The sequence below is a fragment of the Etheostoma spectabile genome, chromosome 13, assembly GCF_008692095.1.
Source record: "Etheostoma spectabile isolate EspeVRDwgs_2016 chromosome 13, UIUC_Espe_1.0, whole genome shotgun sequence".
Lineage (NCBI taxonomy): Eukaryota > Metazoa > Chordata > Actinopteri > Perciformes > Percidae > Etheostoma > Etheostoma spectabile.
Window position 1 is genome coordinate 15,175,840 of NC_045745.1, and position 23,433 is coordinate 15,199,272.

At 40.2% G+C, this 23,433-nt stretch overlaps 1 protein-coding gene across 2 annotated transcripts in view; it reads right to left on the bottom strand.

Moving 5' to 3' along the window:
• jade2 (jade family PHD finger 2) overlaps window positions 1-23,433 on the bottom strand; it is a gene marked incomplete at its 3' end in the record, with an annotated part of 181,457 nt that overhangs the window by 143,929 nt on the left and 14,095 nt on the right. For both annotated transcript variants that reach the window (XM_032534402.1, XM_032534401.1), the window contains 2 exon segments: window positions 8,723-8,808; window positions 14,932-14,995. In XM_032534402.1, coding sequence (XP_032390293.1) covers window positions 8,723-8,808; window positions 14,932-14,995 — 150 coding nt within the window.

Here is a 23,433-nt window from a genome sequence, read left to right on the forward strand (position 1 = left end):
GGCAGCAAGCAGGTTGGCTGATGCAGAGTGGAGGGGGGGGGTTGGGGTATAGGGTTTGACCATCTCCTTGGTCCACTTGTTGTATGCTGGGGCTGATCCGTTTATGGCCCTGTATGCAAGTACTAGTGTCTTGAAGCTGATCCGGGCAGCAATTGCTAGCCAGTGAAGAGAGCGGAGAGGTGTAGTGTAAGAGAAGTTGGAGAGGTTGAAGGCAAGTTGAGCTGCTGTGTTCTGAATGAACTGCAGGGGCCAGATGACACATGCAGGCAGGCCAATCAGGAGGGAGTTGCAGTGGTACCAGAAACCAGAAGCCTGTCTTCTGTGTTAGAAGGGGACGTATTCTTCTGATGTTATGCAGGATGTATCTGCACAATCAGGTAGTCAGCAATGTTGGCAAGCATGAATGTTAAGCAAAACATTACTGATAGAGAGTTTACAAAGTCATCAATTATAAGAAGTTATGAAAGGCATAACATAAAAACCACCCACATTCTATTTAAATATAAAAATTCAAGCTTTTTACACAACAACTGGCTTAAACAAGCCATGTAGCCCCCAAACTGTGGGGGCTACTCAGTGGAGCTGGTGGATCTGCTCAATGGAGGCTGTGCTTGTACTCTGCAGCTGGCAGGTGTTAATGTGTGTGTAAAATCATGAATATGAAGCGAGATGTTTCTGAGAGGGGAAAAGAGATATACAGCGAAAATGCTCAGACAACCTTCCCATAATAAAAAAAAGGTTAAAAAACTGGGTCACTGACAAGAAAAAGTGAAGGAGACTTAAGAGGCGGGAGCAATACACCAATTTCCCCCCCTGGAGTCCGATGCAAATATTATTCTTCGTATGACGGGCTCAGGCAGACAGTCTGGTTAAATGGCAAGCAATGGCTGGGGGGGGGGGGAGATGTGACCTACTTTTGGAGATGTGTGGCTGAAAAACAACCAAAACAACTACATGATTAATGCTGCTTTGCATGTCTGCCTCTACTGCAACTTGAGTCTCTTGTTCCGCTTTTTAGCAGCAGAATTTACTAACAGGGAATAACAAAGTTGATTAAAATAGAAGACAACATGAAGGTGCCTGCTCGGAAGCTCAACATGTTTACCTGAAGTGCAACTTTCAGAAAGAAACACCACTAACAGACCCAAGATAGCAGATCCAAAGTCTAAGTAGCTTTTGTCAGATCTGTAGCTTGTTTTACTCTACATGAAGTGCCAGATGGGTGGTATCTGTCACACGGAACAATATTCTGACAGTTAGTTTTTATATACTTTTCTAAATTGCTCTGATTCACTAAACTCCACCCATCTGGTAACTGTGTGCAAGCCAAAATAAACCCTATGACTTGTGAATAGGAGTTGGTCTGTAGAGTCTTATAATAACACAGCAACTTCTCAACTGGCTTCATATTAACGCCCACTCTAACGCTAAAAGGTTCTGAGTCATTTTAAGTGACAACCACTCATCAGAAGATCTTTTTTTTTCTTTTTTCTTCAAAAAAGGAAACCCCCACTGTCAGATATTCTTGCAGGGATATATCATCAATCTGTGATGTTCAGTGTGCTCCAGGAGTCATTTTATTTTCAACTGCGGTACTTCACTTCTTTTATCCCTCAATCTGTTTTATCTGCTGGTACAGTACAACAGTAAGTGATTCAGTGCACTCCCAAGAATGACTTTGCACACTGTAACAGCCTGTAATTAATATGTAAGAGAGACAAAACATGTCTTGTGAACAGATTGTATGCTGGTCTTTCGATGCTTTTCTCTGTTTCACTAGCTATGTTTCCATCCACACGTTTTTATCCGAATTAATTGATATAGAATGAAAAATGCCTTAAAGAAACAGTAAAAATCAATTGAATTTCATGAATATTGACTAAAAGGAAATACATACAGTCTCATCGGATTTTATCTTGATCGATACACGGCTTATGCGATAAACGCAGATGGAAACGTTATTTGCCGCATACATAATGAATTGCGATCACGTTTTGGGTCATTTTGTGGTTGAAACCCGCCACAAAACGAAGAAGTTTTAGTTCATTTCCGCCCAGTATTTCTGCTGTTTGCACACATGGTGGGTGTCAACAATGACAGATGTAAGAGGACGAACGAGGAGACGAGAGACTTTTTAAATTTAATTTACAAGTAATATATAAATATAATATAAAATTTTAGATAGCAAAAATCTAAGAAATGCCATCATTTATCAGGCAATAGCTTGCGACATCTGGGGAAAGGGACTGGCCAATAAAATTACACAACAGGTCAAATGTTGTCTTGGTCATCCCAAAATGCTTCAACCAAAGGGTTTCTGTGAAGTGACTCTCAACCACCATCTCCCAGAACAGTTTGGTGTCGGACATTTACGTGCATCTGCATCATCATAGCAATGTGTTGATTGCTTTCTTATTATAGCTTGATATGTCGCTATCAGCTGGCACAGTAGCACTATTTACAAATTGTGCAATGTTGATCATTTGTTGGTAGATGCACAATCCATTTTGTCTAGCAAAACTTTGTTTGCAAATGTTTGCTTGAATGTTGTGTGATTCAGTGCGAAAATGAATGGAAACACCATAAAATCTCTAAAATCAATTCAATATATCAATTTGACCGCAAAACAGAATGTTACAAGTTTTTATTCTCTTTAAAGCCGTTAGATGGAAACACACTTTCACCATCTTTATTCACATGAGTATGAGTGTGTGTGTGTGTGTGTGTGTGTGTGTGTGTGTGTGTGTGTGTGTGTGTGTAAGTGTGTACTCATCTCCTGGATGGTATGTGCAAAGCTCTCCACCATCCATCCTGGCTGTTCATCTACTCACTGTGCTTGGCAAATTGAGTAAAAGAGAAACTGTTACACCAACTTTGTGCATTCCTGTAGCTGTTTGCATCTGGTTGCCATGGAGTTTCACAGCTGTTTCTAGCAGACGCTAATGAGCTACAACAGCTGCTAGCCTGCTAGAACACACACACACACACACACACACACACACACACACACACACACACACACACAAACACACACAACACTAACTGTACACATGATAACTTAAGCATTAATACATGTGGAAGTCCAACAACACTCCAGAGGATTAAAATTGTTATGTCTCGTAAGGATGTTGGCATGTTGATGACTTTACACAATAAAGGCCATTGCCTCTTTGACAGTGATCAACCTATAACATCTGCACATCTGGATGCATATACTTCTCCCTAGGAACAATTACTCTAATGTTTAAAAACACCTGAGAATGATTCACAGAGCTTGTCAATAGCCCGAGGAAATTTTCCGATGTCTTAATTTTATTGCAATATTACCTTGACAACTGCAAACAATAAGGAAGAAAAAGATTAGGGGCTTTTCAGCAATAGGTTGCTTTTCTGAACTTCAGCACTGAATTTAGTGCTTGCAAAAAACTCCTCTATGGCTTTTCAAATGCTTACTTTCTATACAGTAATTACTGCAATTTCTTCAGATTACTTATAACTACTGATGATTACTTATCACTACTGATATCCACTAGCATCTTTTACCATGTAAACCATTAGAAACATCCCATCTTGGCAAGTTAGGTACAACTATCCTTAAATATTTAGTTGTTAAGGATGATAACATTAAAAACTATGCCCATAAAAAAACTGCTAACTGGCTGACAAGTGTCCATTAAAATCATATAGCAGGACATATCAAACATGTTATTAATATTTAATATGTATTTCCCTGCATTTTACCATGAAAACAATTCTTAAGAGTCATGCTCGACTGAGCCATGCTGCACTGTTCAACAGCCTCTTCTAGGCTGTGGTCACAGTAAAGTCAGCTCAGGTAATATTGAGCTCAGCCTATTAGCCTTTAGAACACGCAACATGCCTTAAACTACAGTAGTAACTAGTATGATTGGCTTGGATGCCGTTCTACAGTAATTTCAACAAACATACTAATCTGCAAGGAAAACGTTAACCGAAAGGTCACAGAGAAGGTCCATAATGCCACACATTTCAAAGAAATAGTCCCTAAAAAGAACAAAAGTGCTGTTTTTGGTTAAGTGCATTTTCCCCAACACTTACCTGCTCCACCTCCCAGTTGTGAATGAGTTCTTTTACATACTCTCCTTTTAACTGTTGCACTAACTGCAAGTCACAGTCAATTCCAAAATTGCCAGGCTGTAAAATGGGAAACTGGCCCATATTGCATCATCTATGACAATCCATAGGATTTAAGGGACATTAAATTAAAAAAAAAAATTTGGAGACCTACGATTAAGTGTGGCTGTGCAGGGAAAAGTACATATCCTATACTCATTAACTCAAAGGCTTCAATCTGCCCTGATTTTCAAACTGAAAATAATAGATAAAAAAAGACAAAACAAGGAATCTGAATACAGACATTTCTCTGCCCGAGTATGTGATAACAAATTTTCAATACCACAAGCCTGGAAGAAACCCCCAGAATGCAAAATGTGTGTGTATTCATGTTTAAAATCTCAATATAGTGTATAGCACCCTCTGACAAATGTGTGGGTGTGTGTCCTCTGCCTATGTTGCAGTGTTTTGACAAGTGTCACACAATCCCATGGGGGAGAACTGGGGGATTTCTCTGAAGAAGTGGAGCTCTGCTTTTGTCAGAAGGGATAAGGCAGAGAGCTGCCTAAAGAGTCACTCACTCTAACTGGTGACTCAGTACCACTGCAGCTACATTACATTACAGTGCTTTTTATTACTGCTATAACAAATATCACTGGTTGAAGGAGTTTCTGGACTTGCTTTCTATGGAGAATGCAGCTTCAACCCTGGCAGACTACGATTATAGCGTAGGCGACTCTTATTAGCGAATATATGGACAATAGAGCAACAACTTGACTGCGTAGTGTTTGTGTTACATGACATTACAGTATTTAGACGGGGGGGGGGGTACTTATGAGTATTTTATAAGTATCTGTTGGTACAGATACTTATGAAAGTACCTCCCGTCTTCATTGTGAATGTTATATGTATGTATGTGTCTTTAAGGTATCTTGTGAATAATGTTGTTGTTATTATCTTAGTTTTTTTTTTTGTTTCTAAAAATGTAAAAACTTTTTTTTAATAAAAATTAAACAGTGCTTTTTATTCTATTTATTTTTTTAAGTGGTGGTTTTGTTATCTATGCCAGGTGCATGAAGGCACAAATACATTTGTTTTTTGTTTTTCTTGTGCTCAAATGCTGCCTCTAACCATTAACCACAAGACCAAATATGTGCTGTCCGTGTGTGTACTATATGTCATCATGACTTCCTGTTTGTCTTCAACATCCTCAATAGCAGCCCTCATTTAAACTGAGATAAAAACTGCTATATAAAAAAGGAAGCATTTAAATGTGTCCTCCTTCCACCAAGTAAAGCTCTCTAAACCACTTCTAAGAAAAGTCAAAGCTGGAGTGAAAGCCTCTCAAAGGCGCGAATAGAGACAGCTCATTTTTAGAAAAGAGCTACGTTGTCATTACAAGCCCGTAGTGTTTACCCTTCGCCACACATCCCTTAACCAAGGGTGAGTAACATTCAACAAACTTGTCTGGATCGTGAACCACTGTTCAATTTTCTTTCCAGCAGAGATGCACTAATGAGAATGTTTCACTGCCTAAAAATATCATCCTTTTTTGAGCTTAATTTACTTTTTGTTGATCATTTTAAAAAGCATTTAGTCACAGTGATGTCCAGCTGCAAACTTCAACAAACAACATTTATGTCCAATTCTTAAACACTTACCAGAAACTCCACACAGAGCCAATATTCCATATCATGTTCCAATTCCCATTGGCATTTGTGTTAAAAACACAATAACAAAAAGACAATATGCCTGTATTTCAATGAAGCCAAGTGTGTTAATGAACATAATGGATTGTACCGGAAATACTGCAAGCCAGTTCATCAGCAAAGTTTGACATAGCACTGATAAGCTTCATCTGCTAACTAGCTGGGCTTTTTCAACCACTGAAACTTTCGACTTTTATTATTGCTTATGAACTAGTTCAACACCAAAGCCACATGTAAATGTGACATTTGATGGTGGTAGTTTCTTCACTGTTCTATATTAGCCTGACTGATCTACTGCTTCGATACAAAGAAAGCATCATCATCATTTTGATTAGTCAGGTCAAAAAGGAAAACAGTCTACAGCACAATCAGTCCTTCAAATAAAGCAGAGGCTACCCGCTCTTGTTAGTGTCAAGGTTGCTGCCCATTGTCTGTAAGTAATAAAAAAGAGCTGGCAGGTTGGACTAACCAAATAGTGACAGTGTTGCAGGCCTGAGGGGCAATAAATACATGACATAGACAACACATTAATTCAGACAAAAGAATCCACAAGTAAGAGAGCCCCGAAGAAGTGCAAGTCGTTAGAAACTAGGAAGCGAGAACCGAATGATCCGTCAATATCTCTCCAGCAGCACAAAGACAAATGCAAACACACTTTTCAAACTCGACCAGTCAAGGTTTTCTGACATCAGCTAAGATGCACAATCTTGACTTCAAAACTTTGCACTGAGCCTTTGTCAAATGTCACCCACCCCTTTTCTTTGTTCAACATTTCCCGTCATTCACTGCTGCTGAAAATGACAGAAAAATGAATGCATAACATTATCCTTTAAACGAAAGAGCAGTGTGCCCCAAAGCAAAGCAAGGAGGCAGTGTTATGAAAGGGAACATGGCCCCTGGCTCTTTAGCTGTGGCGCAGGTCAGAGCAGAGAACTACAGTAGTAATTACTGAGAGACTGATTGCTGACAGGACCTTCCAACAGCCTGTGGTTAACTGGATGGAGCTGAGGGGGAGGAAGCTTCAAATGCACAGGCATGACAGATGCTCTGCTGATGACTTGTACTTCGGGGTGGTTCAGGGGCATGGATGCCATTTTGCTCTATTCATTCCCCTTTCAAAAAATATATATTTGTGCTCTTAGACTTGACAGTTTTTAGCAAAAGTGAGAGAAAATCATCCTCTAAAATGGTATTCATTGATTTTGTAAACAATCTTTGTTTTAAGCACTCCATTGAACATCTCTTGAATTTAAGAAGTGCAATCAGAGGCTGTTGCCTCCTCTTCTTTATTCAAAAGTCTCCCCTGCTAATTTTTTAAGAAGTAGATGTAATTTGTTCCAAATGGCAGATAGTTAAAGTAAAACTCCTGAAACAGCAAGAGACGAGTTCTCCTTAAACAGATTTGAACCCACTTCACTGACAGAGTGGGAGGAATGTGTGATTGTGGCAGGCAAAGCATTGCCACAGCTGGTTCAGTGCACCATTTTCCAACTGGATTGTGCCAGTTTATTCCACAGGGTGGTCATTTGAGAGCCCTTGAGATCGTTCATCATAACCATAGGGATGTAGCAACCTGGTATTTTAGCCAACCAATCTGTGCCATGAATGCGCCTGGTTGATTTAGCTGTGGTGGTGGAGATGGCTGTATTTACATTGGACAGAAGTGTTTGTTCCAGTTACAAACTGATATACTGCTGCAGTGGCTGGATCAGGGCTTTCAAAATCTTAAATCAAGATAGTACGCTGGCATAAGACATGGTAGTGATTCCATAAATGCTCACCATTAATCTAATAGCCTTGAGTAACTCAGATGTGTCTCATTGTGTATGCTTTGACAGGAAAATTATCTTGCTTTTGCAAATTGGGATGTGCAGGGTTTTGGACATTTGGATCATTGGTTCGGTATGCCCTGGGACCCAAACATGTAAAATAGTCTATTAATGTTGACCACTCGCACAAGCGGAACAGAAACTCTGGAGTTGTTATCTATCAGTTGTAGCATGCTAGTCAATTTTGCCCGGTAAGCGGGGTTGGTCAAGCGCAATTGACAACCATTTCTTTCAAACTGTATGCCAACATTGTACAGCTAAAGTCAGGTCTGTCTGTGGAAACACTTGGAAGATTTAATTTACAGCAGCATCACTTGAATGTGTACAGTAGAAGGTCCATCTCCCCACAGCGTCCAGGCAGCCTCCCACTGCAGATTCAGACCATGCCAAAATAATAACTAATGCTATATATTGCTGCAGTTATGAAACCACACTCAATCATAGAAAATACCTAATTAATGCATATGGTCAAAGTGCTAAAGTGCTTTTTATTCAGTTCATTGTGCTCAGGTCAGAGTCTCATGATGGAGCATTATAGACATGTGGTGTTATTTTTTTCTTCTAATATGACAGTATGCCAATATTTGAGTGCCCTAACTGATGAATTATGGCCAATAAGCCACTTTCAAATGTTTTTTCATTTTTACTGTTGTACTGAAAACATGACGAAACCCAAAACCGAGGTAAATTCCAAACAGTGAATTTTGTGTACCGTTACACCCCTAGTAGTTAAACATAGCAACAATCGGCTCTGCACAAGAAACAACCCAGAGGAAACTCTGCCACCTGAGCTTGTCCAGAAACCATACACAGTCCTGAGTTTCCCTGTCACTTTCCCCTGGGTTAACATAAGCTACTGGATCATAACAGCTGGAGATAATGCCAGTGTTCAGCAGCCCCAAGAACCAGACATCATTTTGGAATCTGACCATTTATGACCATTCAGTATACGCAAAACAAATAACAGACAGAAAGTTAACTGGAGCAAAACTGTGAGCTTGTAATGCCCAAACAGAGGCTGTGTTTCATTAAATCCATATTCGAGTACAGTGTATGCCTGAGTCACTGAACCAAGCTGCAACATTAACTTACCTCTGACGGTTTCTTGTGCTGGTGGCGGACCCATGTGCTGCTGGTGCCTGTGTTCTTGGATGACCTGGACCACGACATTACCTGACCTGCAGGAAGAAGAAAAACACAACCATGCTCAGTGTAATTGAGAATTGCGAACATCTTTCTCCTAAATACTTTTGAGGACCAGTTATCTGGGAGATAACTTAGCACAGCTTGTGAAACAGTTGTAAAGACAAAGTGAAGCAAAACATCAGACAAACTTCATCTGTCTTTGATTTGTTAAGAACAATGTGTATTCAAGAGTGTGAATTCATTTAAAGTGGGGGACAATGAAGAACCGGTCTCTGGCTGGGGATCAGACTTCATGTTCACAGCATGCGTTCAAATTCACTCCAAAAGAAACTTTGCTGTCCCATAGGGAAATTTGTTTGGCAGAGAGGGTTTACAATACAAATACAATAAAAACACCAACATCAGCCATCGTGAACTAGCAAGGAATCGGTTTCTTGCTAGGGAGATCAAAAAGCTGCTCATCAATTAAATGAGCATGGCCTTAGTAATATACATTGATGGAGGTGATTCAAACACTGCAGAGAAGCACTAAAATAAAGCAGCCAAAGAAAAACCTTCCCAGCGACTTTTCCGACGCCTGTGGCAATACTACCACTGAGTCAGGCCTTTAATTGAAGCAGACTGATGATGATCTATTAAGAGGTTTAATAAGTAATGACAGTATAAATAGCATCTTGTTAAGCAGTTAGTCCACTGTGGTCCTTTACAACCTCATTAATACACAACTTAATGGCAATTAACCAGACGCTGGAGCCAATATCCCACCCACCGCTTCAATCAGCAGCCCTGTGTGTGTTTTTCTGTGTACCAATGTACAGTATGTGAACAGAAGAGTGTGTGTGTAATTTCATTGATGCTGTTTTTCTATAAAAAAAAAAATTCAAATCACAAAACTACTGCAACCGATATAGCCGAAAGCTAATTTTCATCTCTGCGCCGCGAAAAAGGCTGTCATTAAACATTGCATCACATTGGCAATTAAATTACATCACACTGGCATAATGGAAAACAAATTTGCCAATACTGTGTAATATAGCACATTGTGACCATGACTGTAAGTGTGTGTGTGTGTGTGTTTGTGCCTGAGCATGTGTGTGTGCGTGCTGCCTCCCACTCAACATATTTCCCTCGGCACCACAGCAGTGCTGCCACCGTGCTAATTTTACTAGTGACGTCTAAACAACTAACAGCTCCTAGGGCAGAACTGCTGTCAGGCTTGTCTTCAAAATCACACACACACACACACACACACACACACACACACACACACACACACACAACAAACACACACACACACACACACACACACACACACACACACACACACACACACACACACACACACACACACACACACACACACACACACACACACACACACACACACACACACACACACACACTTAAGCTGCTAACACTGCCATGTATTTGCCCACACACTGTATGCATGGTCATAGTCATATACACCCACCGTTTTCCCACAATCTCACATTTTGCTTGCATTGACTTGATTTTTCAAACTCTCGCACAGTTTTATATACTCATACACATAGACACACAAACACTTTCACTGCCATAGCATGACAAGGAATAAGGAGTGAATTGACAGCCATGAGTGGGTTTGATCAAATTATTTCAAATTGATCTGCCACTCAGAACTGTTCTGAGTTAAAGTGTACCCCAATCTGTGTCCGTGTGTCTGTGTGTCTGTGTGTCTGTGTGTGTGTGTGTGTAAGTAACCCTGTCTTTAATCTTTAAAAGTAAACTGGGGCAGAGAGACTCTACTTTGTCCAAGACAAATAGTAACCTGACGCGCCAGATGTTTTGTAGCAGAAACATCTGACAAGCCATCACTGGAAACTGTTTGGTAAAGGGTAGAGATGGTCCAATACCATTTTTGGCTTCCTGATATCGATTCTGATACCTGAACTTGTGGATCGGCCGATACAGAGTCCTGATCCGATTCCAATTTGTCATATATTTTATTATTGTTTTAACATCTGTATACTGCTCTCCCTGTATGGATGTGATATTGTTTCTATCTTTGTTGTCTGTCTGGCTCAAGTTAAACTCTCAAACAATGAATGCCACAGAACTTTCTTTTATTATGCAGTTGGAAAGTCTGTTATAACGGAAAGAACATAAATAAACTACTTTAATGTAGATTTTCTTTAGGACTTTATTTTGCGGTATCGGATCGGTGCATAAACTCCAGTACTTCCGTTACCAGCGTTTTAGACAGTATCGGAAGCAGGAACTTCTCTAGTAAGGGGCAGGCATTTTGTCCGGCATTGTTATCTTGAACAAAATGTTGTTGCCGTCATACACCTAAACCACACACGTAGCTGCCAGTAGCGCCTCACATGACACTGACTGGTCGAACACCTGCCAGCATTACTTGAAGCCTGACGAGATGGATGTTCGTGTCATATGTAATCCCGCCATTCCCACGTGATCCCGTGATACTGAGATAATGTAGCTGCTCTGCAAGGTAAGGCAAACACATCAAAACCACAGAACAACACAAACACGGTGAGAAAGGTGGGGTGGCATTTTAAATAGGTGTGTCCATGTGTGCATCTGTGCCTTTGTACATTTTTTACCACATCTCAATTTCAAACAAACCAACATCGGTGGGAGAATTTAGAGTGACGTGTAAGACAGCAGCGCTCTCCACCACTATCATCAAAACACACTTGGAGAACCTCTGCCAAGAAGAAATTAAGCTGTTGTGGAGGCTCAAAATGGAACAGCACCTTAGACAATTGTCATTGATCTCTATATTTGTATATATTCAGGGAGACAGTGTGCCAATTTTTTGAACATTTTTGAGTGTACTTATGCATCTGCACTCCATTAGAGTGTCTGTGTGTGTGTTTTGCAGGTTACATCCACCCGCCCCCTGAGGCTGCACCACATCATCACTGTGTGGCCAGATAACTAAACGGGCCGCAGCACAGTAGGAGGTTACCATCATGGCCCGGTGTTAATTAAAAGCCCCGTTTGGTGCACGGCAGGCAAAATTATCATGGGCATCCTTCAATTAGAAACCTGATAACCTCCAGTCAACAGATGCAGCTGGGGCCCACGCTGCACTGGCCAGCGGAAGCTAACAGCTAACGGCTAATTATAAAGACGAGAGTACGGCCTTGTGCACAGGGTGGCTCAGCCAGGTCTGAAAAAACAGCCTGTTAAACCTGCTGTAAAAACAAATAAATACATGCAGACCTGTAACCACACAACACTTAAGGCTGTACATGGTCACTTCAACTAGGGCTGGGCGATATGGAGAAAATCATACATCACAATATTTTTGACCAAATACCTCAATATCAATACCGCAACGATACTGTAGAGTTGACTATTGGTGCTTTCACAAAATATTTACACAATGAGATTTTTGATAAATAATCGTCAATGATGTGGATATAATTACAACAGACTGGTAAGTTCAGAAAATGACATAACTTTGCTGTAATGCAACCTTTAAAGCCAGTAAAAACACTCCTTATGCCATATTACCATATTATGATATCCCAAAATCTAAGACAATATCTAGTGTTATATCACGATATCAATATAATATTGATAAATTGCCCAGCTCTAATTTCAACCTCTGGTGGCCCAGCTGCAGTAAAACAGTTTTTCAAGTTTGATTCTCTACATTATCCAGAATTCATCTCCATATATCTCAATTTTAAATTAGTTAAAACATTTTTTTTTAGTAAAAAGGTTTAGGATGTTCCTCATTCTGAGACTGCCCACAGCTTTATTTTGAGAATTGTTTTTTTTACTTCCAAAAGAAACTTCCTTCCCTGAACTTGGAAGAACCATTGCTTTTTCTATTGAATTTTCTCTTACACTGTAACAAGAAAATTAGATTTTGCATTTATTCCAGAGAAGGAAAATCCCAAATGAATAAAAAGTACAAAAAATGTGCCAAAAGACAACTCAGAATATGTTATATAATGTTTCATGTTAGCTATGTAGCTTGAAGGAACTTCAAAAAGTCCCAAAAGTGACTTTTAAAATGTCCAACAGTAGAAAAATATGTTTATGGTTCATATGTTTGGACAAGCAGGACAAAACTCTAGTTTAACATGTTAAAATCTTGCTGAAGGCAGATTAAGCCACTTTGCTCTGGTTTCTTATGTTACATAGGATAAACTAATATAGCCTAGTATTTTTTTATTTAAAGAGACAAACAAAAGTGCAAAACATTGGTCCAGATGACAACATACAGCAAAGTACACTACACACAGCGAAGAAGACACAGCGCACCTTTTCCACAATCATTCCCTGCAATCAAATGTTTCACTCTAGAACAAAGGAGAGGAGGAGGAGAGGAAATACGGGAAGGAGGGAGACACAACATAAACACAACAGCAAGAACGATGCCCGCAGCTTAATTTAGCATAGTATTAAAATAATATCTGAAACCCTAATCAGTTCATCAGAGCTTTTATGGAGACATAAACCAAATGTGAGGTCCACTCTTGCACCCAATAGTTTGTTTTCCAGTTCACTGATGTATCTATTTTTTCTGTCTATGTCGGTATGACAGTGTCAGAATAATAATCAAACAAATACATTTGCTTGTAATTGTAAAATGCACACCGCAAAATACCAAGAATTAGTCATGTTGAACTGCCAAAAGCCAAAAAGAATGACATTTTCAATAAAATAAAAAATTGCTTGCGGTCTTCGATGACGAAATCTTCCTATTTTATGGACAGTTATCAGTTGTGAGTTCCAAGTGTGCAACACTGTACCGCTGTTCAAAAACTGTTTATTATCAAACAATTTTCCAGCAGAAGCTGCCAGTGTCGGTAATGTGTTAGACTGGCCAGATGTTCCCATCACTTTTCAGTGTATCTCTTCATGGCAGTCTGTCTGTGTGTAAGATATATAGAGCCCATGAGACATGAGTCTTTATATACAGTCTGACTTTATGTCCAGTCTGTAGTCCGTCTCCGTTGTTGTTTAAATCAAACTGCATCCATCTGATATCTGTTAATCAGTGAGCCTATGAAGTACATGTTGCATGTGCTTAACATTACTTTCAAAGCACATGAAGCCAGATTAAATAATAAAATGGCACGCCGCAAATGTGCAACGCCAGTTTTATTGAATTTGTGGCCCCCCTTCTGTGTGTATTAAGCGTCTGATTTACTATAGCAGCAGGTCGTTACACAGTCAGCTCCTGGACTGCACTCGTGACGGACGAGGCGCAGATCAGCTTAGAATTTGTCTGCAATCAACAAGCTCAGAAAATAATATGACATGGTGTGATCTTCCAAAACATTTATTTCCCTGGAGTGCAGCTCCACCCGAGTAAAACTTCAATCATAAAATGATAATATAAAAAACATTATTAATGATACAAGAGTCAAATGATCGCAGAAATGCAATATGAAAAACACTGCACAAATTTAAGTTTAATGAACACAAACCACAATTCAATTCACCTCTGTTTGTTTGCTGTCACAAATAATCCAATATCATGTTCATTTATGATTATTGCTCTATTTTCTACCTTATAAGAACCTATTTATTTTTTTGTTATATGAAATGTAGACTTCAGCAGACTAAAGGTTATTTCATATTTAATTTTCAACCATATTTATTCTTGTGGCTACTGTAAATCTCAGTGCCGTCTTTTCACCTGCAGACACCAGATGCAGACTTACACCAGAATTTAAAAAATCCCCAACAGCTGATTGGTAGCTTGCTACCTATTCATACTGCTATTGAAGTCTGGGTGCCCGGGTTGCGCAGTTGGGAGAGCAGGCGCCCATATATAGAGGTTTAATTCTCAGCGCAGCGGGCCAGGGTTCGACTCCAACCCGCGGCTCTTTGCTGCATGTCACTCCCCCATCTCACTCTCCCCTTTCATGTCTTCAGGAGGGACGACAGTGAGACAGGAAGAAACTCTATGTGGAGAGTGAATACCCTACGGGAGTTGTCTAGAACCAGGCAGCTCACCGTACAACAGCAGCACATGAATTCACCACACACACACACACACACACACACACACACACACACACACACACACACACACACACACACACACACACACACACACACACACACACACACACACACACACACACACACACACACACACACACCCCCCTCTCTCTCCAACTTACTGTCGGTGGTGTCAGAGTCGTTGCTGCTCGTGGAGTATTTTCTCCTCTTCGTTTCGCTCTCCATCTGTCAGGGTAGCAAGGAGGGTGGCAGGGAGGGAGGGAGGGAGGGAGGAAGGGGGAAGAGAGAGAGAGAGAAAAATGACGAGTGAGAAGATGTTCACCATGAAAACACAAGTGTTAATGAAATAATGCAGTGATGGCACCAATCTGCCAGGGCCTCCATCCGGCTGCCTGCCAGAATAAACTGACTTGATCACCGTTACACATTAGCACTTGGACTCCCTGGGAACTTCACAATCATACAGTTGTTCTGCTGGAGTCCTTGTCCTGCATCCTGCAATAATGCTGTATTCACTGGGAGCTAGTAAACAAGTCCCATTTTATGCATCTGCTTCAATCCTTGCTTGTTTTTTTTCCCCATCTGCTTTAATACTGTAGGTGCTTCAGGATGCCCTGGTAGCTCCCCTGGTTGAACATGCACCCCATGTACAAAGGCTTAGTCCTTACTGCAGCGGCCGCAAGTTTGAGTCCAACTTGCGGCCCGTTGCTGCCCCCTCTCTCTTCCCTTTACAGTCTTAAACTGTCCTCTCAAATAATGGCCTTCATATGCCCAAAATTAATAATAATTTTTAAAAAATGCTGTAGGCGCTTGTTTCTTCATTATAATAAAGAAGAAGAAAAAACCCTTCTCTCAAGCAGCTTTAACTACGACAACTTTTGCAGCGTTAAGCAACGGACAAGCTTTTTTTTTGGTGTTTCTTGGTAATAAAGGACAGTCAAAACCAACCTCTACAGTATGTTGATCTCTATTTAACAACCTCAGGACTGGAAAAAGTTGTATTTGCAGGCTACAGTTATCTAATATTTGAACTTTCTGCAACAAAAATGCTCTCCCTTGTATCTTGTGCACAATATGTGCGTCGGCATAAAGCGGGACAGCAGGGGAAATGTGATATGAAGAAGGAAATACATTGCCCAAGTTTTTTAGATGTCAATGATATCCACAGTGCACTTGGTGAGTAACACTGAATGTAAACATAACTTTTCTGTACTCCACAGCCAGGGCGCCTTTCAACAAAATCAACACAGAAATTGCTACAAATTTAACCCAACAACAACAACATTGCACAATATTTTAGTTACAAAGCATCTACATGCAATGATTGAAATTAAATGAAATTGCTTTTGTGAACTTTATGCCTCCACAACAGATATACGCTTTAGTAAAGCCAAAATACACCAATTTTCCAAGAGTAACACCAAGTGTAATGAGTAAGGTGTTGCAAAGAGAATGCAATTTCACTTCACAAGTAACAGTCGAAAACCACTTCAATTGTTGCTACTGTGTCCACTCTTTCTTTCTGACACGGATAGACACTGGAAGTCTAACTCAATTGTCTGTAAAGAGTGGAGAAAAAATAAGTTTGGACTAGAAAATAAAGGAGCTGTTACAGAAAGAGAGCTATCCCAGAAAGAGTCAGACAGACAAAGAAGAACGAGGACAGAGTGTGCCAGAGAGAAAAATGGCAGAAATAAATCAAACAAAAAGGGTTTTTTTTTTTTTTTTTTTACACATACATAAAATTTGACTATTCAGGTGAAAAAAATGTGTTTAAAAAAAATATTTATTTATTCCGCCAAAACTTAAATGGCACCCTCTATATTTTCCAACTACACTCTGACCAAAAACTAACTTGTAACACCATTTAGAGACATTTTTAAAAATGATATACTTATCTTGAGTGCTTTTTGTACCCAATAATCAACAGAGATGGTTAACCTGCAACATGGGCTTTAAAATCAAAGTGGCTGTAAGGGACTTGCAGACAATAAGACCAGTTGAAGAGAAAGCTACATGCACTAACAGTGGGAAGAATCAACCTGACAGATGAGAAAACAACGGCACTTTTTACTCCGTTTTAATTTTTTGGTCTAAACAGGTTCAGACAGATGCCAAAGTAAAAAGGGATAAATCTGAATAAATAAGTGATTAAACATACCAAAGCAACCCAAGGGCTCACTGAATTATTTGAGGTTAATGAAATGAATGTGAATCATATGCTACGACCTTCACGGCCACCAGATCTCCACCCAGCTGAACACATATGGGTCGACGTGTTAGGCTCGCGGTAATCCACCACTGCCAGACCTATCCATCTCCATAGCCCCGTGTCAGTGCTGGAGTATGTTCTAGATACAGTGCGCATCTATTCTGGGAAACGGGGAAAGAAAACGCTCTGGCTTGTTTATATTTCTTTAAACCAATCACAACCCTCCTAAGCCCCAGGTGCAGCAACTGTGCCCTCGCAAGATAGATAACAGATAACCTCATTTTTTGGGGGGGCTTTTCCACTTTAAATATTTGATAGGACAGTTAGGTGAGAAAGTGGGAAGACATGTAGGAAATCGTCACAGGTCAGACTTGAACCCTGGAACCCTGAAACCTCTCAGTACGCCTGCTCTACCACTGAGCCAACCTGGCCACACCCGGCTCATTTTTCACCTATCTCACTTTGCTGTCATCTTGTATTATTGTGTCAAGAATGTGAGTAAAGTCCCGCTGGGCCACTAACGAAGATTCACCGGCACATTCAGGCAAGAAAACGAGAACCTGTCTGATCATCACACAACTTAATACACAGCCTGAAGCACTGAGACATATCTGATGGTCACCTTGTTAATATGATGCTGTATTACAATTCAAGATAAAATAAAATCATCTAAACTCAGGGATTTGTTATGCAAGTGTCTGCAAGGATTAATGTGAAAAAGAAATAAGGAAAAATACACAAAAAAGGAGGCGAAAATAAACAGCCTGGAGATATTTTTAATCTCTTGCCCTGGTCGCTTTCAGGATCAAAGGAAGAAAATGTATAGTGTGCCACTAGGAGGGGAGGAAAAGGGCATGGGTCAGGAGAGTCTATACGAGAGAGAAATGAAACAAACGAGAGCAGCAGGCGGAGTCAAGAAGTCAAAAGGAGGTTTTAGCGCACTGCTAGACTGAAGCAGGAAGGCCAAAAGAGGAGGAGGTGGGTTACAACCTTCAGTGTGGGGAACTGAGATTTATGTGGTCGTAAAACTGGGCTATTCCCTCTTATATGGGGCTCTTCCTGTACCCCTGCCTCCCTGCCTGCACTGCACACACTTAACTACTCTGACATTTATGCTGACAGAAAAATACAGCGCTTCTTCACTGCCTCTGACTATTTCCATTCTCAAATCCTGCCATCTTACTCTTTTCCACTTTCCTCCCCCCTCCCCATCTTCCCTTCCTTACAATAACAGGGACATAGAGAGTCTGCAGAGTAAGGTTAAGTACATTATTGACTTCCACAGCCTCTCTTACTTCTCTCTCCATCTTTCCACCTCTGCCCCATCTGTCTAGCTCTACCTTGTCTTCCTGCCTTTGAGGAGAGTGGTTAAGTACATCATTGACTTCCTTCAGCTACGTCTGTCTGACATCATGTCTGCATGCGTGGATTCATCTCAGGGTTTCCCCCCGCCTGTAAAACTCTCAGGCGACCCACTTAAACCACATTCAGGGTACCAAAGTTGTTGTTTTACTTGACCACCAAAAGAAAAAAATGACACAAAATACTTGTGAGGATCTATTTGTTACACTGGCCTTCTAAATGAGTCGCTTTACAAGTTGTTAGACGCTTTTATAAGAACAAAGTATTTTGTGGCGGAAATGGCAACAGCTTAACCAAACACGGAGGATTAAATACATGAGAACATCAAATTTGATCAGATTCTCGTGATTTAACCAACCATAAAAAGGAAAATTTGGGCAGAAATATTTCTTCAGGTGTCTCGCACATATTTGGTAGCCATACCTTTGGCAACAGCTGTGGAGGGTTATTTTTCATGATTAGTTTATCTGAGCGGGGCTCCATCCATCAACGTGAACCCTTTGACTTGTTGCATTTACATATAAGAAACTCCTACACCATTTTAAGTGGAAAGGTCAGGGTTATGAAAAGCATTCATCATGAGCTGGGAGGCATTTTAAGCTTCCCAAATGCTATAAAAACAAATGTTTTAGTTTGTGAGACGAGAAAGGATTCATTAGCACTTTTAGCTACACAAGTCGCACTGTAGCTCCAATGGCAAAATGTGTCTCTTTTTCTCCTATTACCCATCAGCACAGCGACCGGGGTTCAATTCCCAGGTGCAGTGCTTCCAGCATTGCAAAGAAACTCCATCAACTACATCTGACAGAGCTTGAGAGTGGGGAAACCTGTAGAGTCGTTGTGCTGGCTCCCAGACGGATTTATACATCAAGAGTCAGGGACGTGCAATGGGCCTTTTTGAAATGTCACAATAGGGGAAAAACTGTCACAGTGAGAAAAACACAGGTGTAAATAATACACTTCAGGGTGGCTGAATTCCACACACACACACACACACACACACACACACACACACACACACACACACACACACACACACACACACACACACACACACACACACACACACACACACACACACACACACACACACACACACACACACACACACACACTATATTTAGTATAGTTGACAGATCTGACCATCAAATACTAATATACTTTGCTTTAGACACTTTGTATGCCAATCAAATCATAACAGGTTTAACGTTTAACAGATGGTTGATACTTCAGTTTGGAATTAAACTTATATTCAGTCAACCAGACTTGTCTCCACCAAAGAGGGGGGAATGTTTTTACACTGGCATATTAGTGAGCTTGTGGCTAGCTGCTGACATTTGGTTTTCATTTGGTTTGCTGACAATGCTAACCAGCCGTTGCATGGTTAAGTGCGAAAATCCAGAAATGTATACGCTGTTGTGTTAAGACAGGCCTTGGTGGCACTCCCTATAATTCAGTTTTTCTCCGTTACAGCAGAAGTTGTCCCAGTTTTGGTTCCACTTTCTGTGTTTTAGTTGTAAAATTGTTTTTGCGTATGCCTGTTGACAAAAAGCAAAAATGACAAAAGCATTAATTCCAAGCAGTAGCAAAAAACTATCTTGAAAAAACTATCTTGATTGTATGCCAAGTCAGAAGGGAAAATTGACTTAACTATAATGATTTTCTTTTAGTGCTGCACCGTTTCTTTTGCAATGCTGCCGCTTTTCTCGCTGTATGACCAGAGTGGGGAACCATCACCACTGTCTCTGACTATGATGGTTACAAGGAATTGTGTTTTCATTCCTTTATTGACTTTTATTTGATTTATGATGCTTAACTGATGTATGCAACATATCCATTTTAGGCATTTTCTGGCAGCTGGTGTCTTTAGTGACCAAGTAATGGGTTCAGTGTCTTTGTCACATGTTGCTGTAATTGGGTCTGAACCTTTGATTGTAAACTGACAGGACAGTCTCTTTAACCTCTTGCTCTGGTGGCAGCCCAGTATTCCTGAATGTGTATGTAAATGGAAGAACCGATGGCCCGTTAAAGTGAAAGAACTGACGGTAATTGGAAATGTCACTGAAGCTCCTTAAAATTCCCCTCCCTTCATTTTTGGAGCAGGATCACCTGAGGCACGAGGCAGACTTACAGCTCTGCAACTGCCAAGAAAACTCCCCAAGTTCATTTTCTCTCTCACTCTGTCTGCCTTATTTTTTCTCTTAACCTGATATTCCTCTCTCTCTCTCTCTCTCTCTCTCTCAATGTCTACTACATGTCTGTTGGTCTCGCTTTCTCTTATGCAGTACAGATAACCCTGTCTCAATCAGTCCAGTGAACCAGAGCCCAGACTGTAGATTGAGATATGTCTTGTTCTCTGGAGAGATGGGAGTGGATGAAGGAGAAAAGGGAAGATGGGAAAGACTCACAACTCCATCTCAATCAGTCCAGTGAACCAGACTCCACGTCTGCACTGGGTTACTTCCTGAACACAAAGGCAAACGAAAGAGACAAAAAGAAACACTAGGACAGAGAGAGAGAAATAGTCTGTGAAAGTCTGTCTGCTGTCTTGCCAAACAGCTATAACAGATGGTACAGGAATTGTGTGCTTCTATCTCCAGAGCCAGAATTCAAATGCTTAAAGTTGTTGTATCCATTTTTAATTTGACTTTTGACGTTTGCTACTCGCCAAAACTTTATAGTGCAGAGGAAGCGATGTCTGCTGGCTTAATTTAAAAAGAGAATCACACGAGGTTTCAATTGCACCAGTGTGATCCATGCAAGTACAGGAAAGACATTATTATTAACTATGTTCATCAAGAGGTCCTACATGGAATTTTTGTTAATCATCCAACATGGCTACCTGTAACCATTAGTATAAACTTCCCGAAGAAATATCCACAGCAACATTAGAAAAGTGTGCTACAGGTTGACGCAGACTTGTACCACAACTTGCAATATTTAAAAAAACACAAGTGAATTACTTCTCCTCAAACAAATCTCATATACAGTATGAACACACAGCATATATTGTACTAGTGACCACTATTGTCCTCTTTCCTCAGCCTCTAATGGAAAAAAAAAATAAGACAGATTAATCAATAATGAAAACAATTGTCAGCTGTAGCCCTGATCACACTGTATACATACTTTGTAGCATTGTGTGTGTGTGTGTGTGTGTGTGTGTGTGTGTGTGTGTGTGTGTGTGTGTGTGTGTGTGTGTGTGTGTGTGTGTGTGTGTGTGTGTGTGCGAAACTGCCTTGTCATACCATTGGTTTTTGTTGCATCATGATCCCCTACTGTACCAACACTGTCTGAACCTGCACTTTGTCAGAGTTGAAGCAGGACAATAGCTGGAGGCAACCAGCTGTCAGAGTCAATGAAATCATGTTGTACGAGGGAGAGAACACTACCACACAAAAGGAAATACAAAATATGAAATAATGTGAAATAACATGTTTTTGGTTTGGCTGAACATTTCCGACAAATAAAAAATATGTCTCTGACTAAATGAAGGAAGTAATTAAGTTTGAAAGGAGCAGGGAGATGGGAGAGAATCAGAGATCAAAACAGGACTTAGAGAAGAGAAAGATTAGTTTAAGGGGAAAAAAAAGTAATATCCCAAAAGATGAAGGAAGAGAGTTAGACTGTGACACAATCTAGACAGTATAAGACTATATAATGCTAAGATTGTTTTTTTTAAAGTCAGACCAACAGCAGGAAGCACACAGAGATACACAGGAAGGCAGACCTGTGTCGACCAACATGCAGAGATATGTACAACATGCTAAAACATAAACCACCATAAACTTTAAGATCCCTACATCCTGCTATAATCACCATGCTATATAAAACCAAACTAGCTTTGCCAATGAACTCATTAATTTAAATTATAAGCCGATGATGTGAATATAAACTCTGTGTCTTAAAACAATTTGGAGAAACTGTTTCAATATAATTAGTTTTCCCTGTTAATATTCAAGTTTAATAGAGGGGAACCTCTCGTGCAAGTATAAAGTTTGTCTATTGTCTTGTGGTTGTTTATAATACACAGCATGCACCACACACACACACACACCCACACACACACACCACACACACACACACACACACACACACACACACACACACACACACACACACACACACACACACCACACACACACACACACACACACACACACACACACACACCAGTTGCCTGCCTATCCGCTTCCTTGCTAAGATACATTAGGTTTAGACTATGTGACTAGATAGTGCCCTCCTTTTCATGTATGGCTCATATCCAGGGGGCAATGAATAGGAGCCAAACAATGCACAGTGTACACCCACACACACTCACATGTACAAACACAACAGAGGAAATGGCCAGCAGCATGGCTAATAACTGAACCAGCAGGATTTGGTGTGATTTGAAGATAATCATCACTCTGCTAAAGGTGAAGAAGAAAGCATCAGAGAAGTAATTCAGATTAGTTGGTTAAATGTATTATAGTCTAGATTACTCTAGTTGAGTTCATAAGTGTTGACTGTTAAAAGGCCCTGCAAACCCACATTGGTGTTCTTAAATTTCTTTTCCTGATTATACTTCTAGGTCAATTCTGGGTGGAGCTATGTTACTCCGAGTACAAAGGAAGACCAGTAACAGGGTAAATTGCCCAGCCCTGTTCGGTGAGTAGGGTCGGGGACTGAAAATCCCCGGTTCTACCGAACTGTTGTTATAGGTTCATGCTATTATATTATAAATAAATTATTTAAAGTATTAGCGATAAACAGAAGCCGTTCTTTGTTTGAAGAAATATTAAATATGCCCATTTAATAGTTATTTCTACTAGTCGATTTACAATAACCTTTACCATCTATGTCAAGCTCATCTACATTTATTTCTATTTGTGCAGCACTTTTCTGTCATTATTTATAAGGAATAGGTAGGTAGCTAGTCATCTGTGTAAGAGGATGACAATCCCCTTCTTAATCCTCCATACAAAGCTTTGATTGGTCAAATGAGTTTCCATTTTGTGGGAAACAACAATCATTGAGCACAACGCAAGACCTACAGTATCTGAATCTCTAATTGCAGATAGATAGATAGATAGATAGATAGATGGAT